This window comes from Gigantopelta aegis, chromosome 10 (genome assembly GCF_016097555.1).
Source record: "Gigantopelta aegis isolate Gae_Host chromosome 10, Gae_host_genome, whole genome shotgun sequence".
Taxonomy (NCBI): Eukaryota; Metazoa; Mollusca; class Gastropoda; order Neomphalida; family Peltospiridae; genus Gigantopelta; species Gigantopelta aegis.
In genome coordinates this window covers 7,145,226-7,160,461 of record NC_054708.1, presented here as the reverse complement: position 1 = coordinate 7,160,461, position 15,236 = coordinate 7,145,226, and the positions used below count along the sequence as shown (strand labels likewise).

Sequence of the window (15,236 nt, the reverse complement as noted above, 5' to 3'; positions counted from 1 at the left end):
AGTCTGCTATTGTATATGTCATTTGTCCATTCTGTGACTGTGTCATTTGTCTAAACTGTGATTGTAAGTGTCTTTATCCAGTCTGCTATTGTATATGTCATTTGTCCATTCTGTGACTGTGTCATTTGTCTAAACTGTGATTGTAAGTGTCTTTATCCAGTCTGCGATTGTATGTCATTTGTCCATTCTGTGACTGTGTCATTTGTCTAAACTGTGATTGTAAGTGTCTTTATCCAGTCTGCGATTGTATGTCATTTGTCCATTCTGTGACTGTGTCATTTGTCTAAACTGTGATTGTAAGTGTCTTTATCCAGTCTGCGATTGTATATGTCATTTGTCCATTCTGTGACTGTGTCATTGGTCTAATCTGTGATTGTAAGTGTCTTTATCCAGTCTGCGATTGTATGTCATTTGTCCATTCTGTGACTGTGTCATTTGTCTAAACTGTGATTGTAAGTGTCTTTATCCAGTCTGCGATTGTATATGTCATTTGTCCATTCTGTGACTGTGTCATTGGTCTAATCTGTGATTGTAAGTGTCTTTATCCAGTCTGCGATTGTATGTCATTTGTCCATTCTGTGACTGTGTCATTTGTCTAAACTGTGATTGTAAGTGTCTTTATCCAGTCTGCGATTGTATATCATTTGTCCATTCTGTGACTGTGTCATTTGTCTAAACTGTGATTGTAAGTGTCTTTATCCAGTCTGCTATTGTATATGTCATTTGTCCATTCTGTGACTGTGTCATTGGTCTAATCTGTGATTGTAAGTGTCTTTATCCAGTCTGCGATTGTATATGTCATTTGTCCATTCTGTGACTGTGTCATTTGTCTAAACTGTGATTGTAAGTGTCTTTATCCAGTCTGCGATTGTATATCATTTGTCCATTCTGTGACTGTGTCATTTGTCTAAACTGTGATTGTAAGTGTCTTTATCCAGTCTGCTATTGTATATGTCATTTGTCCATTCTGTGACTGTGTCATTTGTCTAAACTGTGATTGTAAGTGTCTTTATCCAGTCTGTGATTGTATATGTCATTTGTCCATTCTGTGACTGTGTCATTGGTCTAATCTGTGATTGTAAGTGTCTTTATCCAGTCTGCGATTGTATATCATTTGTCCATTCTGTGACTGTGTCATTTGTCTAAACTGTGATTGTAAGTGTCTTTATCCAGTCTGCGATTGTATATGTCATTTGTCCATTCTGTGACTGTGTCATTTGTCTAAACTGTGATTGTAAGTGTCTTTATCCAGTCTGCGATTGCATATATCATTTGTCCATTCTGTGACTGTGTCATTTGTCTAAACTGTGATTGTAAGTGTCTTTATCCAGTCTGTGATTGTATATGTCATTTGTCCATTCTGTGACTGTGTCATTTGTCTAAACTGTGATTGTAAGTGTCTTTATCCAGTCTGCGATTGTATATCATTTGTCCATTCTGTGACTGTGTCATTTGTCTAAACTGTGATTGTAAGTGTCTTTATCCAGTCTGCTATTGTATATGTCATTTGTCCATTCTGTGACTGTGTCATTGGTCTAATCTGTGATTGTAAGTGTCTTTATCCAGTCTGCGATTGTATATGTCATTTGTCCATTCTGTGACTGTGTCATTTGTCTAAACTGTGATTGTAAGTGTCTTTATCCAGTCTGCGATTGTATATGTCATTTGTCCATTCTGTGACTGTGTCATTTGTCTAAACTGTGATTGTAAGTGTCTTTATCCAGTCTGCGATTGTATGTCATTTGTCCATTCTGTGACTGTGTCATTTGTCTAAACTGTGATTGTAAGTGTCTTTATCCAGTCTGCGATTGTATATGTCATTTGTCCATTCTGTGACTGTGTTATTTGTCTAAACTGTGATTGTAAGTGTCTTTATCCAGTCTGCTATTGTATATGTCATTTGTCCATTCTGTGACTGTGTCATTTGTCTAAACTGTGATTGTAAGTGTCTTTATCCAGTCTGCTATTGTATATGTCATTTGTCCATTCTGTGACTGTGTCATTTGTCTAAACTGTGATTGTAAGTGTCTTTATCCAGTCTGCTATTGTATATGTCATTTGTCCATTTTGTGACTGTGTCATTTGTCTAAACTGTGATTGTAAGTGTCTTTATCCAGTCTGCTATTGTATATGTCATTTGTCCATTCTGTGACTGTGTCATTTGTCTAAACTGTGATTGTAAGTGTCTTTATCCAGTCTGCGATTGTATATCATTTGTCCATTCTGTGACTGTGTCATTTGTCTAAACTGTGATTGTAAGTTTCTTTATCCAGTCTGCGATTGTATATGTCATTTGTCCATTCTGTGACTGTGTCATTGGTCTAATCTGTGATTGTAAGTGTCTTTATCCAGTCTGCGATTGTATATGTCATTTGTCCATTCTGTGACTGTGTCATTTGTCTAAACTGTGATTGTAAGTGTCTTTATCCAGTCTGCGATTGTATGTCATTTGTCCATTCTGTGACTGTGTCATTTGTCTAAACTGTGATTGTAAGTGTCTTTATCCAGTCTGCGATTGTATATGTCATTTGTCCATTCTGTGACTGTGTCATTTGTCTAAACTGTGATTGTAAGTGTCTTTATCCAGTCTGCTATTGCATATGTCATTTGTCCATTCTGTGACTGTGTCATTTGTCTAAACTGTGATTGTAAGTGTCTTTATCCAGTCTGCGATTGCATATGTCATTTGTCCATTCTGTGACTGTCTCATTTGTCTAAACTGTGATTGTAAGTGTCTTTATCCAGTCTGCGATTGCATATGTCATTTGTCCATTCTGTGACTGTATCATTTGTCTGTTCTGCGGTTGTAGGTCTGATGTGCGTAACCCATGGCATGCCTGGCCTGAAAACACTTCTTGTGGAACTTCCTGTAGAACACGGAGGCCGGCAGTGCAGCCCAGGCACTCTTCAAACACACGCACTGAAAATAGTCTGGAAGAGAAAAAAGATTCCTGTTACTAAATGCACACCGAACTAAGAAGTAAACTGCATGTTTTCTTTAACAACACCTCAGCACGTTGTTTAGTTGGTGGTTATTAGGAAAGGAAAAGAATGCTTGCTAATGACACATAAGGACATTGATTAGTCATGTACAAGTGGGGAATGGCAACTTTTAGAAATAATATGCGATTTGAAGCCCTAATGATATACCGGTACTCTACATAAAATGCAAGGATCGATCAAGTGAAGAAGAGTGGAATGTTTGTATAATGACAACCAGAGAGAGAGAGAGAGACAGACAGACAGAGAGAGAGGGAAGGAGGGAGACAGACGGAGAAAGAGAGGGGGAGGAACCAGACCAGACAGACAGCGAACAGGGATGAACAGAACAGTGCATACCATCATCTTTGATATACCAGTTATGAAGCAGATTTGAACAGGAAAAAAACAATGGTTTCTCAAGCATATTCATGTTCCTATCTCTGCAGGCATGTGTGCAAGGCAAGGGGGGGGGGGGTGATTGGGGGTCAAACCCCCCTGCAAAAAGTGAATTTTCTTTTTATTAAAATATATTTTCTGGAGGAATCGTACTGTAGGGTGTATACTACCAAATCAAATCCCATAGACGACAATAGTAACATAAGTGGCTAAAACTCCTACCTGCAACGTATCAATCGACATAAACGCCACGGATATAAATACTACCACCCCTCACCCTTAAAGTGAATCACAAAAAAGTGGGTGTCAAGCTGCTCATTTCTGAGATAACGGGTAGCGTCTATGACTACCCTAGTTCCGCACAAAATTTGAGTACTTTTTTTTACAGGTACCCCATACATGTTCCAAGCACAAGGCTACTTGACACAGTGGTACTAGATGAAATAAAATTGCATACATTTTTAGCCCAGATGAAACTAATTTTGTTTACAACCAACACACTTACATTTATAACCAATCACAGGACTTGTGGTGTTCACTTCTCTATCAAAAGTTCGGTGCACCTCCAACTTTGACCCAGCCGGAAGTTATTTGGTTTAGTACTACCTATACTGATAATATACATTTTTCAAAGTGTCCAGCTATGTGTTTTTATAACAACCAGGATCTGGTGAATTCTGACATAAGTGACAGCCTCAATGAAACTGTTGTTTCTACAGTGCAACCTAATATAATGTACACCTCATAAGGCATATATATTGTATACAGTTTTGTACAAATGCAATATGTCATATTAAACAACAAAATGTTTTAAAATAAAACTCCTGAAGATATTTACTGTCAGTTTGGTGTGTGTACTCAGGTATATATGTAGAGACAACAAAGATAGTCAGAGTACCTCTACTCTTTTAAAGTATTCCATTAAAACACATGCACTTGACTGACCCCTAGATTAGGAGACCTGAACAGGTACATCAAAGAAATATCAGTATTAAAAAATATACTGTGAGGAAGGAAACACCAACATGACTGTACCTGTATGAAGTAATAACTTAATGTTCTGGACATTAGTGTTGGGAGGAAATTCTGTATGCAGGGTGTGGCCGTCTTCAAGTTACCAGGTGTGGGAATTTCAAATCCATCAGCCATGCTGATTTCCATAATGAACCATCAAAATCATTGGGAGCCACCCATATTCCTGACTATATTTTATTTGTAGCCTACTGTAGTTGTAGCTTTTAATATTTGTGATATCTGGAATTATCATCCAGCTTTCACACATTTATTTTTGATTAATTACTTTTAAAAAAACTACTTTTAAATGACATAATTACCCGAACATCTATTTTATTGCATTATTTTCTAATCCAGATCAATACATTATGTATATTGGATGTATTTCTACAATCAGTAATCCAGCATTTTATTTAGCTAGTAACATTGGGTAATACAGCTTTAACAATAAAATAAATTACCAACTTACTCCAAGGCAGATAATCAAATCTGAAAAAAATTGGTTCTGAATCCAGTATAAACCTAAAATGGTCTTCATGAGAGCAAACTAAGTGATTATTAAAAAAAATATTTGATCTGGAGATCTTAAGGTATGTTTAACAAGATTATTGTTATGTATAACTAAGAACAGAAGGCACAATAGTGACAACAAATTTAATTATGTCTTTGGTGAAGTTTTTCTTTAAATTTATTTTAAATTTTGCATAAAACTACAAACTTGTCTAAAATATAACTTAGCACCCTATAAATATGTCAAAATGACAATAAAAATCAAGTTCTTTACAAATTTGAGTTTTCAGAATTTCATACATGAAAAATTAACTATGTTAATGGAAACTAAAGACATTAACCCACTATTGACACATGTTATTTTTAATATAAAAATAAATTGCTATTAAAATCTTAATTCAGGTTGCCTATATATAACACCATATTTAAGAGCAGTTGTATATGGCAAGTCAAATACCATGTAAAAAGAAATTATTGAAATATTTACAGTATGAATTATAGGCCAAAACCAACTTTTCCTCAGTGCTAACTTTGATTCAAACTCCATTCAGAGCCATGTACAGTGATTAGTGTCACGGTCAAGGTCATTGTGAACTTGCATGGTCCAGTGACAGCTAATTAATCAACCAGTATAGTTTAATTAAATAAAATCACAAATTCATAATATTTTTTATTATGCACGGAATATGTGCTATAGGGTGTATACTACCAAATCAAATCCCATAGACGACAATAGTAACATATGTGGCTAAAACTCCTACCTGCAATGTATCAATCGACATAAACGCCACGGATATAAATACTATCACCCCTCACCCTTAAAGTGAATCACAAAAACGTGGGTGTCAAGCTGCTCATTTCTGAGATAACGGGTAGCGTCTATGACTACCCTAGTTCCACACAAAATTTGAGTACTTTTTTTTACAGGTACCCCATACATGTTCCAAGCACAATGCTACTTGACACAGTGGTACTAGATGAAATACAATTGCATACATTTTTAGCCCAGATGAAACTAATTGTTTTTACAACCAACACACTCACATTTATAACCAAAGAAAAAAAGAAAGATATGATTTATTTAACGACGCACTCAACACATTTTATTTACGGTTATATGGCGTCAGACATATGGTTAAGGACCACACAGATTTTGAGAGGAAATCCGCTGTCGCCACTACATGGGCTACTCTTCCGATTAGCAGCAAGGGATCTTTTATTTGCGCTTCCCACAGGCAGGATAGCACAAACCATGGCCTTTGTTGAACCAGTTATGGATACTGGTCGGTGCAAGTGGTTTACACCTACCCATTGAGCCTTGCGGAGACTCAGGGTTTGGAGTCGGTATCTGGATTAAAAATCCCATGCCTCGACTGGGATCCGAACCCAGTACCTACCAGCCTGTAGACCGATGGCCTGCCACGACGCCACCGAGGCCGGTCATTTATAACCAATCACAGGACTTGTGGTGTTCACTTCTCTATCAAAAGTTGGGTGCACCTCGAACTTTGAACCAGCCGGAAGTTATTTGGTTTAGTACTACCTGTAACCCCCTTAAAACCTTCACTTGCCATAGTCTATACCCACCCTGCACAAGTTCTTGCACGCACGCACACACATGCATGCACACACACACAGACAAAGACACAACACACACACACACACAGACACACACACACACACACACCTTATCTACATAAGTACACACAGTCTCTTGACATAGCTGTGTGATTACTTCTGTGCTATAATCTACTGTTGGGTGCTTTGCCTACAGGGGAACTGCTCTGTGCCAGGAATAATACAGCCTTCCTACATCATCGGTACGACTCCCGTGACTGGTTCTGCACAACACAGAGCTCAATGGACATAGATGACAGTACTTATGAATCACCGTCAAATGAGATCAGGTGTTTTCAAAAGATGAACATATCCTGCCCCCACTGGTAGCATCTAACATGAGTATATTTTATAGTTGTAAAGTTTGTTCTTTTCATATCAACTATGAAGATTATGTAATTTTGTAAAAAAAAAAAAAAAAATTCATGAAAGCGTGCACTAGGTGAAAATAGGGTATGTCATCGGACATGATGTCAGTCAGTGTTTTGTCGTATTGGAAAATAGATTCTAACTGTGTATGTTAAATCTTTTTGAGAACCCTTAAGAATCCCTCAACTTCTGTGCTAGGAAGATATGGCATTCTTCGAAATCTGCATGCTATGACCATTCCTTAAGGGATCTTGGACACCAAAATGCGGGAGCAGAAGGAATATTGTTCAACACAAATGAGACTGTTGGAGAGCTGGAGTTATCCTTTTTGGTCAAACAGTTTAGTTTGGAGGTACCGGCCTCGGTGGTGTCATGGTTAAGCCATATCGGACATAAGGCTGGTAGGTACTGGGTTCACATCCCGGTACGAGCCTCGGTGGTGTCGTGGTTAAGCCATATCGGACATGAGGCTGGTAGGTACTAGGTTCGCATCCCGGTACCGGCCTCGGTGGTGTCGTGGTTAAGCCATATCGGACATGAGGCTGGTAGGTACTGGGTTCGCATCCCGGTACCGGCCTCGGTGGTGTCGTGGTTAAGCCATATCGGACATGAGGCTGGTAGGTACTGGGTTCGCATCCCGGTACCGGCCTCGGTGGTGTCGTGGTTAAGCCATATCGGACATGAGGCTGGTAGGTACTGGGTTCGCATCCCGGTACCGGCCTCGGTGGTGTTGTGGTTGTCATATCGGACATGAGGCTGGTAGGTACTGGGTTCGCATCCCGGTACCAGCTCCCACCCAGAGCGAAGTTTAACGACTTAATGGGTAGGCCACTACACCCACTTCTCTCTCACTAACCACTAACAACTAACCCACTGGCTGGGACAGACAGCCCAGATAGCTGAGGTGTGTGCCCAGAATAGTGTGCTTGAACCTTAATTGGATATAAGCACAAAAGTAAGTTAAAGAAGAAGTTTGGAGGTTAATGTCAATTTGAATCTCAAGATATTAAACTGATTTGATATCTTTGACAGTAGTTTATTTCAATGGGTAAATTGATGGAAGGTACATATGATATGTTATTGTGCTGTTGAATGCTAGAAGATCATCAGTGTAGCAGAGACCAGGGGCCTAATTCACAAAGGTCTCTTAGGCTCTGCTAGACAACAAAGCATCCTCTTTGCAAGTCTTTTAGTATTGCACTGCGAGATCGCAAAGTTGCGAGAGTTTAGTGAATTAGGCCCCAGCACCTTACCTGATAAAACACACCTATCTTTCCATCCCCATGTTTCTAAATATGTGTTTGTGTATGTGTGCATGTTGGTGTTTATTGTGCATGTGTGGGTTGCTCACCTTACTTATAAACACACACCAAATACAGTGAAACCTGTCTAAACTGAACCCTGGATACACCGAACACCTGCCAAGTTTCATGGTCCCAAATTCTAAATTGTGACCCTCTAAATATTGGATCCCGTCTAAATTGGATAAACATTAGGTCCTCAGTATGATCTGGTTTAGACAGGTTTCATTGTATACACCCACCCACGCACACACCCACGTACACACGCACGCACGCACACATACACACACACACTATACTTTGTAAACAGTAAACTATATTAAAAACGTTAAGAAAACAGGTAGTAAAAACAAGTTTTATTGTGGCTAAATATAAAATCATATTGTAATGGATGAAAGTCATTTTTCAGAGGATCCAGTGCAGGACTTGTGTCTGCGTATGCCCTGTTCTTTGAGGCGCGCCTGCGTGCACTTGTTATTGAACTTTTTGATAAACAGAGCTCGACTCAGCATGTGCCATCTCTTCTTGTAGCAGGCTTTATGGAAGAAATCTGAAAACAAGCAACAACTCTTTAGCTTGGCGACAGTAGCACAGATTAAAGAATTTAATACATGTGAATGTTTAAAGGAAGTCGGTAGCACAGATTAAAGAATTTAATACATGTAAATGTTAAAGGAAGTCGGTAGTACAGATTAATGAATTTAATACATGTGAATGTTAAAGGAAGTCGGTAGCACAGATTAAAGAATTTAATACATGTGAATGTTAAAGGAAGTCGGTAGTACAGATTAATGAATTTAATACATGTGAATGTTAAAGGAAGTCGGTAGTACAGATTAATGAATTTAATACATGTGAATGTTAAAGGAAGTCGGTAGTACAAATTAGAGAATTTAATACATGTGAATGTTAAAGGAAGTCGGTAGTACAGATTAATGAATTTAATACATGTGAATGTTTAAAGGAAGTCGGTAGTACAGATTAATGAATTTAATACATGTGAATGTTAAAGGAAGTCGGTAGTACAGATTAAAGAATTTAATACATGTGAATGTTAAAGGAAGTCGGTAGTACAGATTAAAGAATTTAATACATGTGAATGTTTAAAGGAAGTCGGTAGTACAGATTAATGAATTTAATACATGTGAATGTTAAAGGAAGTCGGTAGCACAGATTAAAGAATTTAATACATGTGAATGTTTAAAGGAAGTCGGTAGTACAGATTAAAGAATTTAATACATGTGAATGTTAAAGGAAGTCGGTAGTACAGATTAATGAATTTAATACATGTGAATGTTTAAAGGAAGTCGGTAGTACAGATTAATGAATTTAATACATGTGAATGTTTAAAGGAAGTCGGTAGCACAGATTAAAGAATTTAATACATGTGAATGTTAAAGGAAGTCGGTAGCACAGATTAAAGAATTTAATACATGTGAATGTTAAAGGAAGTCGGTAGCACAGATTAAAGAATTTAATACATGTGAATGTTAAAGGAAGTCGGTAGCACAGATTAATGAATTTAATACATGTGAATGTTAAAGGAAGTCGGTAGTACAGATTAATGAATTTAATACATGTGAATGTTAAAGGAAGTCGGTAGTACAGATTAATGAATTTAATACATGTGAATGTTTAAAGGAAGTCGGTAGTACAGATTAAAGAATTTAATACATGTGAATGTTAAAGGAAGTCGGTAGTACAGATTAGAGAATTTAATACATGTGAATGTTAAAGGAAGTCGGTAGTACAGATTAATGAATTTAATACATGTGAATGTTAAAGGAAGTCGGTAGTACAGATTAATGAATTTAATACATGTGAATGTTTAAAGGAAGTCGGTAGCACAGATTAATGAATTTAATACATGTGAATGTTTAAAGGAAGTCGGTAGCACAGATTAATGAATTTAATACATGTGAATGTTAAAGGAAGTCGGTAGCACAGATTAATGAATTTAATACATGTGAATGTTAAAGGAAGTCGGTAGGACAGATTAATGAATACATGTGAATTTAATGACATGTGAATGTTAAAGGAAGTCGGTAGTACAGATTAATGAATTTAATACATGTGAATGTTAAAGGAAGTCGGTAGTACAGATTAATGAATTTAATACATGTGAATGTTAAAGGAAGTCGGTAGTACAGATTAATGAATTTAATACATGTGAATGTTAAAGGAAGTCGGTAGTACAGATTAATGAATTTAATACATGTGAATGTTAAAGGAAGTCGGTAGTACAGATTAATGAATTTAATACATGTGAATGTTAAAGGAAGTCGGTAGTACAGATTAATGAATTTAATACATGTGAATGTTAAAGGAAGTCGGTAGTACAGATTAATGAATTTAATACATGTGAATGTTAAAGGAAGTCGGTAGTACAGATTAATGAATTTAATACATGTGAATGTTAAAGGAAGTCGGTAGTACAGATTAATGAATTTAATACATGTGAATGTTAAAGGAAGTCGGTAGTACAGATTAATGAATTTAATACATGTGAATGTTAAAGGAAGTCGGTAGTACAGATTAATGAATTTAATACATGTGAATGTTAAAGGAAGTCGGTAGTACAGATTAATGAATTTAATACATGTGAATGTTAAAGGAAGTCGGTAGTACAGATTAATGAATTTAATACATGTGAATGTTAAAGGAAGTCGGTAGTACAGATTAATGAATTTAATACATGTGAATGTTAAAGGAAGTCGGTAGTACAGATTAATGAATTTAATACATGTGAATGTTTAAAGGAAGTCGGTAGTACAGATTAATGAATTTAATACATGTGAATGTTAAAGGAAGTCGGTAGTACAGATTAATGAATTTAATACATGTGAATGTTAAAGGAAGTCGGTAGTACAGATTAATGAATTTAATACATGTGAATGTTAAAGGAAGTCGGTAGTACAGATTAATGAATTTAATACATGTGAATAGTGAGTAAAGGAAGTCAGTAGAGGGATTGAGAGGGAGGTGGTGTGTACTTATAAGACTATGTTCCCGAAGCATCCAATTGATACACCAGTGTATACAGCGTGTGAATCGATGTGAAAACATAATAGACCTTCAACTCCTAGTAAACTAAAGTTGTATAAATGCATTCCATTCAAGGAAATTAATACATCTGCAAATAGGTTGTAGTGGAGGTAAGCCTTGGGCTTAAAACAACAACTCTGTATTAGGGACCTCAGAAATCAATCTAATTAAAATTAGCTCCACTATTACATGTGGATCTAACAGCAGCCCGCTGGAGCTCATGTCCAGTTGACTTTTCATTCGACCAATCAAAACCTTACTTGCAAAATCATGCCAGTGATTTGAAATGAGTTTGAAAACATTCAGAATTATGCCGAGGATATACGAAATGATTTGGGTGAATTACGAAGTATGCCGGAAACTAATTTCAATATAAAATTTGCACGAAAAACAAAACAAAAACATGATGGTATAGCCATAAAATCTGTTTATACTAGTATACAATCCAGAGTTTATTACTGCACTTTCCCCCACTGTTTTATCAATGTTGAAATAGACCAACAAGTTCGCCTATTGCATAAATAGTCTCGCCAGACATTTTTAGAATTTGTATGCTCCCGAATAACGCTATAAAAGGCGAAGTGTAATTGGTCGATATTTAAATTGTTATTTATAGATGAAATGTCACCTGGACATGGGGTTCTACACAATGCTGTTAGATCTACTGGTGAGACCAGCAGAGTTAATTTTAATCAAATTGCTCAGAAATGGGAGGTGGGGGGGGGGGGGGGGGGGGGGGGGGGGGGGGCACCAGGGCCATGACCGTTACTTTTTCCTGTTATTGAGCCCAGAATGCTGGAAATGCCTTTTACCCCTCAGATTTTCATCCGCTGGCTATTGCACCTACAGTGGTGCTCACCCCCCACCAACAAAAAAAAAAACCCAACAAAAAACTATTAAAAAAATCTAAAAAAAATCCCCAAAGTTGAAACCCACACACACTTTCAAATACACCCCAAAGACTGTGTGTGTGTTAATACATGTATATTGATGTACCACTAAATAACAAATCAAGATATTTACATAAGTATTCTTGCTGATATATTTTCAGTTCAGTTCATTTGTGTTAGTAAAAACATCGGCACCAGTATGTAAATATATTTATTGTATATACACATAGTTTATGAATTGAAAACGAAAGTCAACATGAGAATGTGCATCAACTATTCTAACTGAAGTATTGCAACAGGTCCGTAGCCAATGGGGGGGAGGGGGAGGGTTGGTTGACCCCCCTACCAGTGACGTTTTTTTCAATATGACCCCGAATATCCCTAAGCAACTCTGGTGCTTCGTGCCTCACCATAAGCCTAAATGACACACACACCCCCCACCCCCTCTCAAAATCCTGGCTACGGGCCTGTGCAACTGAGCATTATCAAGACAAAAAATGTATCTATAAAATAAATTAGAAATGAACATCATGAACACGACAGCATCTAAAGAATGGCAACTGTTGTTCTTACAATGGACCACGCAGAGACTAAACATAGTGAAGCATTCATATCATTGATAGGTTGAGCTATTTTTGTTTCTTCTTCCCTGATTCAAAGATACATGAAGCCATGTGTTTATGTTTTACAAAAATAACATAACAATAAAATGTACAAACGGCCACCCTCATCCTCATCATGTGATGTCATATTCTTCTTCTAGCCAGTGCACCATAACTGGTATATCAAAGGCTGTGGTATGTGCTACCTTATCTGTGGGATGGTGCATATAAAAGATCACTTGCTATTAATGAAAAAAAAATAGTAGGTTTTCTCTCTAAGACTGTCAAAATTACAATTTTTTTACATCCAATAACCAATGATTAATAAATCAATGTGCTCTAGTGGTGTTGTTAAACAAAACAAACTTAACTTTAACTTTCATATGGAATATTCCTAAGTAATAGAAACCAAAATTGATCATGTTTTTGTAATGAAACGTGTATTTCAGTACTCTCAGCATTTCAGTATACACAGATCAGTATACTGTCATCTCTATGTTGTTCTACTCTGGTGATCTCCAAGCACTGCACTATTTCAAAAACACATTTGGCAAAGCGGTCTGTGTAGGTTTTTTGCCACAGCCAACAGCCTGTCTGGCTTGGAAACATTTTTGATGGAACTTGCTGTTGAAGCAATATGAAGACAGTTCCGACCAAGCCATCTTCAAGCAGACAGATTTCGCATACCCTGAAACAGAGCAAAAAGTTAAATTTAAAGTTTGTTTTGTTTAACGACACCACTAGAGCACACTGATTATTAATCACCAGCTATTGATGTCACACTTGGTAATTTTGACATATAAAGTGTGTTTTGTTTATATAGTCTTGGAGCAGAAACCTGCTATATTATCTCAATAGTAGCAAGGGATCCTTTATATGCACGATCCCACAAATAGAATAGCACATACCACAGCCTTTGATATACCAGTTGTAGGGCACTAGCTGGAACGAGAAATAGTCCAATGGCCATGGGCCTACCAACAGGGATCGATCCCAAACTGACTGTGCACCAGGCAAGTGCTTTATGAAACACAGCAAGGACTATAATGAGAAAATATCACAGAGTTTACCTCTACTTTGAAGAGTTTTCAGTCACTTGGGAAATAAGAAAAAGAGGGGGCTAGACGTAGCTCAGTGGTAAAGTGTTCGCTTGATGCGAGGTCGGTTTGGGATCGATCTTTGTCGGTGGGCCCATTGGGCTATTTCTCGCTCCAGCCAGTGCACCACAACTGATACATCAAAAGCCATGATATGTACTATCCTGTCTATGGGATGATGCATATAAAAGATCACTTGCTGCTAATCAAAAAGAGTATACCATGAAGTGGCGACAGAGGGTTTTCTCCCTCAATATCTGTGTGATCCTTAACCACATGTCTGACGCCATATAACCGTAAATAAAATGTGTTGAGTGCGTCGTTAAATAAAACATTTTCTTCCTTCATGAGAAAAACATTACAGAGTGCAAGGAATATGTTTACTATAGGTGTTTGGTCAACTCATTGATTTCCATTGTCAGAATTGTTTGTAAGGATAAATAACATCTGAAATCCTGACATAAAGATTTAAATGCAGGGCCATTGCCCCACAGAAAACAATCCGGGAAAAATTACAGACACTTAAAGAAAATTCTCTTCTTAATCATTTAAGAAGTTTTAGACTATTAACTACTCAGTTGCCCCCCCCCCCCCCCCCCCCCCCCCCCCAAAACAAAATCCTAGCTACAGCCTTGAAATGATGCAATAATGGTCCCAGGGCCCAATTTCACAAAACAATGTAAGTCTAGTTTTGCACGAAACGTAAATCTACGACAAAATCACAATCTTTATTACTACTAATAGTAGCACTAATATAGTTTGAAGTTCACATATTTCAATTTTTTTTGTCCTTAAAATGCTCCATTTTCTGTAATGGTGTAATTTCCTGCATGAAATAGATGCCAATCACGTGTAAACCTATTACCAGTAAAACAGCAAGTTGCAGACGTAAACGTACAATATTTTCTGAAATGGGCCCCAGGATTATTGCAATAAACATCAACTTAAATACACTGCTATAAGACTATGATGAGTCTTTGTGCATGAGCATTCATAGTTTGTCAACAATGTACATTGCATGTTTTAGTAATGGTTTTGTTTGTTTGTGTTTGTGTTTTTTCCTTTCAATATTTGTTATTTTAATATCATTTAAAATATTTTTAAAGTATATTTAAAGTAATAAAAATTATTGATATATAAAATATTAATCGTGAGGTCACACGGTGTGTACATTAGTTTTTATTCAACAAATGGTAAAATATTAAAGATTTGTGGAACATTTTAAGATAAAATTTCAAAATTTGCTTTGTTTTTATTATGCAAATAATTGATATATCAAGGATAATAAATGAGTTACCAGTTATTATCAAATTTATGTCACGAGTGAAATAATTTACAGTTGTCACGAGCTTTAGTGAATGACAAATGAACATTATTTCATGAGGGACATAAATTTGATAATAACTGGTACCG

At 36.8% G+C, this 15,236-nt stretch overlaps 2 protein-coding genes across 4 annotated transcripts in view; one reads left to right on the top strand and one right to left on the bottom strand.

Moving 5' to 3' along the window:
- LOC121383117 (zinc finger protein 236-like) overlaps positions 1 to 3,610 on the top strand; it is a 40,150-nt gene extending 36,540 nt beyond the window's left edge. Inside the window, exon 6 of the transcript XR_005959261.1 lies at positions 2,811 to 3,610. The gene's annotated coding sequence lies outside the window, so the exon portion shown is untranslated. The remainder of the gene's footprint in view (positions 1 to 2,810) is intronic.
- A 4,924-nt stretch (positions 3,611 to 8,534) lies between these two features.
- LOC121383032 overlaps positions 8,535 to 15,236 on the bottom strand; it is a 101,946-nt gene continuing 95,244 nt past the window's right edge. The window contains exons 5-6 of one of the 3 annotated variants that reach the window (XR_005959244.1): positions 13,179 to 13,414; positions 8,628 to 8,739 (exon numbers count right to left, since the gene is read on the bottom strand). Coding sequence is in view for 2 of the 3 variants with exons in the window: in XM_041512775.1 (XP_041368709.1) it covers positions 13,257 to 13,414 (158 nt within the window). In the remaining variant the exon portion in view is untranslated. Of the gene's footprint in view, positions 8,740 to 12,322; positions 13,415 to 15,236 lie in introns of those variants that run through there. The other 2 variants (XM_041512777.1, XM_041512775.1) reach the window with 2 other exon arrangements.